At 33.1% G+C, this 4,326-nt stretch overlaps 1 protein-coding gene across 2 annotated transcripts in view; it reads left to right on the top strand.

Moving 5' to 3' along the window:
- LOC106525201 (troponin I, fast skeletal muscle) overlaps nt 1-2,296 on the top strand; it is a 25,254-nt gene extending 22,958 nt beyond the window's left edge. For both annotated transcript variants that reach the window (XM_014019351.1, XM_014019352.1), the window contains exons 6-7: nt 906-1,082; nt 1,230-2,296. In XM_014019351.1, coding sequence (XP_013874805.1) covers nt 906-1,082; nt 1,230-1,310 — 258 coding nt within the window. In that variant the 3' untranslated portion in view covers nt 1,311-2,296. The remainder of the gene's footprint in view (nt 1-905; nt 1,083-1,229) is intronic.
- Nucleotides 2,297-4,326: the final 2,030 nt, after the last annotated feature.

Genomic DNA, 4,326 nt, shown 5'->3' with positions numbered 1-4,326 from the left:
TGTACTATAATACTAAACCTTTACTGTAATAGCAGACCTGTACTATAATACTAAACCTTTACTGTAATAGCAGACCTGTACTATAATACTAAACCTTTACTATAATACCAGACCTGTACTATAATACTAAACTTTTACTATAATACCAGACCTGGGCTATAATACTAAACCTGTACTATAGCATCAGTCCCGTACTATAATACTAAACCTTTACTGTAATACCAGACCTGTACTATAATACTAAACCTTTACTATAGTATCAGTCCCGTACTATAATACTAAACCTTTACTATAATAGCAGACCTGGGCTATAATACTAAACCTTTACTATAATACCAGACCTGTACTATAATACTAAACTTTTACTATAATACCAGACCTGTACTATAATACTAAACCTATACTATAGTATCAGTCCCGTACTATAATACTAAACCTTTACTGTAATACCAGACCTGTACTATAATACTAAACCTATACTATAGTATCAGTCCCGTACTATAATACTAAACCTTTACTGTAATACCAGACCTGTACTATAACACTAAACCTATACTATAGTATCAGTCCCGTACTATAATACTAAACCTTTACTATAATATCAGACCTGTACTATAATACTAAACCTGTACTATAATACTAAACTTGTACTATAATACCAGACCTTGGTGCCAGACCCTGAAGTTTTAATTATTTTATACGTAGCTTTTATATTTTACATATCTGCAATCATTACATGTCAACACAGCACAGTGATATCCACGAGTTATTTTCACTCTTGTTCATGTCACACACCGACAACGGGTGCCCCCAAACAAATCTACAATGTTTTGCACTAATCAAACATGGCGGTATCTACGAAACGGTTTATCAACAAGTCTTTCCCTTTCCAAAATTGTCTAAAGGTCAGGGACCTAAATATCAAGATTGTGGATCTTAGAGGAAAGTTCAAGAGACCCCGGCTGAAGAAGGTTCGTATGTCTGCTGACGCCATGCTGAAGGCTCTGCTGGGCTCCAAACACACGGTCAACATGGACCTGAGGGCCAACCTGAAGCAGGTCAAGAAGGAGGTCAAAGAGGAGGTGAGCTGCTGCCTGCTTAATACAACTTCAAATGTCCAAAAACTCACTTCATCTAATCTCTGACTCACATTTTTAGTCCACTTATTTGTATTCGACTAGTTTTCATATCAGCCTGTAACCTATGACACCTCTCGTCTGTTTTTGTAGGACAAGCAGCTGCGTGATGTGGGAGACTGGCGTAAAAACATTGAGGACAAGTCTGACAGGAAGAAAATGTTTGACAGTTAAATTAGTTATTTTTTTCTTGCTTATAAGTAACTTTTAGGGCTTAATTGGTCTCTTTGTACCTGAAACGTTTCACTAAAAATATGTAAATTCACTTATACTTTAACTGAAGCAAAGAGATAAAACAAAATGCAACAAACTAATACACGTGGATCATCTGAAATCCTACAGGTTTTTGATTTTTTTTTTTAGCTTTCGCTGTGATAACATTAGTGATAATTGGTCAGAACCAATGAAAATGAAGCAGAAATATTTGTAATGGAGCAGAAGTTTGCCTTTTCAGACAAGTTGTTGAAAGTATGATATGTTTTTGGTAGACTATCCGCTGTTAAATATAGTTATTGTTTAGAAAAAGCTCTTCATTTACAACTGGATTAGTTTAGCCATGAGACTGGATGTGGTTGTGAAGTGAGTTTGAGGCAACTGCATGAATTTAACATGCTTTTCATTTCAAATGGATGGACTATTTTAGATTCTTCTAATTTGAAAATAAATTAAAATGGATTGTAAGTCAGCTTCATTTATTTACCTAATTATTTTTGTCATTAAGCTGAAAACCGTGACTGTTTCTTATAAGGTTGTATACAGTAAGTTCAAAATTAATTTTACTGCAGTTATTGTTACTTGAGTTACTTTTCAGTTAAAAAAATAGCAACAAACATCTAAGAAACCTGAGCAACCTTACAGCAGAGTCATCAAGTCTAAATAACTCCTGAAATTATGAAGTCTTTTTAAACAGAGCAGTAGCTTAAATAAAATTTATATTTGATTGTATTTCACAAAATGATTGGAGGAGTTATTTGATGTTTAGTAAATGAGCGTTCATTACCGCAATACGCCTGACTAACACTTGTGTTTCCTCTTTAATTGACCAGCCAGTTGTTTAAAATAAATGTCTACGTTTTCATTCATTTTCATGTTTAATAAACCCCATGTAATTTTGTTTTGTAACTTCTTTGCTGTCAAATAAACAGAAGCTTTAGGTTGGATGTTTCTTGTCTTGTTTAGTTGTTATAAAAGCTGACATTTGTAACTGAGTGCCAGTTTATTAAAAGATTTATCCTGACTTCCTCAGCCTGATGGTAAGCTGCTCTTTACCCAAAGAGACCATAATGAGAATATCAGAGAATGATTTTCTCTGCGAACTTCCACCCATGAGTGGAATCCTGCTGCTGTTAGCATTGTAGCTGCCAGACAAACAGGTTAATGATGGTTCTTCATCTATTGACTGGAGCACGGTGCTGAATGACTGCAGACACTTTTTAATGTAAAATAAAGAAAATTACGATAATCAGACCTAAAGCTGGTAAACACTCTCTTCCTCTTATATAAGAGAATGGATTTGAGTTCACAAACGTGCAAAAACTGTCCATCTAACCAAGTTTTAAAATCAGCCAAAAAAATCTTTTTGTTCTTGTTTTGAGACTGATTTACTAAACAAGAACTGATTGTGTAAGAATAATAATCTTGTTTTCAGAATGTGTAAGATTATTTGTCTTGTTAATCTGAAAATTTGACTCAAATTAAGTCAAAATTTTCTGCCAATGGAGTAAGAAAAATTTACTTGGTAAGAAATAAAAAAAATTTGAATCAAATCAAGTATTTCAAAAATTTTATCAAGTAAAATTTTCTTACTCCATTGGCAGAAATTTTTGACTTAATTTGAGTCAAATTTTCAGGCTAACAAGACAAATAATCTCACACATTCTGAAAACAAGATTATTATTCTTACACAATCAGTTCTTGTTTAGTAAATCAGTTTCAAAACAAGATCAAAAAGACTTTTTGGCTGATATAAGATTTTAAAACTTGGTAAGATGGACAGTTTTTGCAGTGTAACCACACAGTTCATTTGTTAATTACATTTTAACTGTTAGTCAAAAATATATTCCTTTTTTTGTCACTTCAGTAGAAAACAAAGCTAAATATTAGTTTATTTAGTTTATTTATTTCTTCATCATCAGTGACTTTTTTAAGTGAAGAGAAAATAGAGACAGAGAGAAAAACAGAGAGAGAAGTAATTAGAAAGATAGAAAGATTGAAATAGTGATTAGAAGTATATTAAATATACACCAAATAAATATATTCCTAGTGTGGGACTGAAAATCAGATGATAATGATGATGGCTCTAAATGGAAAGCTACGGTTTATAACAATCTACACTTCATATAATTTAATTGTAAAAGATATACACACTATACTGTCTTTTACTTTAAATACAATTTAGAATAGATGGAACAAATGTCGGAATAAAACCCAAGATGGATCCTTGAGATTTTACATCAGATAAATAAAATAAGAAGTGAACCAATCATGGACAGCTCACTGAATCTGAACCTGCAGGCATTTAAAAGGACAGAGTGGTGATCAGCTCTGACACATAACAGAATTATTTATCACTGTCTTTGGAGAAACCAGGTCACACAGAGGTTTTATAAAGCAGGTCCGGTACTGTAGGCCTATTCAACAGGTGGTCCGTGGGCCAGATGCAGCCTTTTTTAATTCCTTTGGCCCCAAATCTGTCAGGATTTTAAACGGATAAATCTGAATATAAAGCTTAAAATACAAAACATCAGAACTTCCTTGAGCCAAATATTAAATTAGTACAAGTCTATCTCTGTTGAGCAACAAAGGAAAGGGGGTGGGGCATGTGCACAGATTAACCCACACATCAGATCTGCAAAAAATGCCGTAGGATTGCAGTGAGAGTGGGACTAGCCAAGCACACTAAGAAAACACTAATGTGGATTTAAAACTTAAAGACTTTCACTTTTCTGCGCAAATGCAATATTAAATTCTTAATGCTAAAAGATATTTATGTCAAAAGTTGTTAAAGGAGCTGAAAAGGTTTAATAGCAAAACTTTGAGTAAAACTTGAACAGCTGACTTTTCCTGAAAGCAGGAAAATAAAAGTGAAAAACAGAAAAAATTGTGTCAAAAAGTTGAAAAAAAAAAAATCAGCAGAAAAAAAGTGAATATTTGCACAAATGTGGCTTAAAAAGCAGAAAAAACTGAAACT

This window comes from Austrofundulus limnaeus, unplaced genomic scaffold (genome assembly GCF_001266775.1).
Source record: "Austrofundulus limnaeus strain Quisiro unplaced genomic scaffold, Austrofundulus_limnaeus-1.0 Scaffold217, whole genome shotgun sequence".
In the NCBI taxonomy this organism is placed as follows: domain Eukaryota; kingdom Metazoa; phylum Chordata; class Actinopteri; order Cyprinodontiformes; family Rivulidae; genus Austrofundulus; species Austrofundulus limnaeus.
Note: the sequence above shows the minus strand (reverse complement) of the source record. Positions and strands in the feature narration are given on the sequence as shown.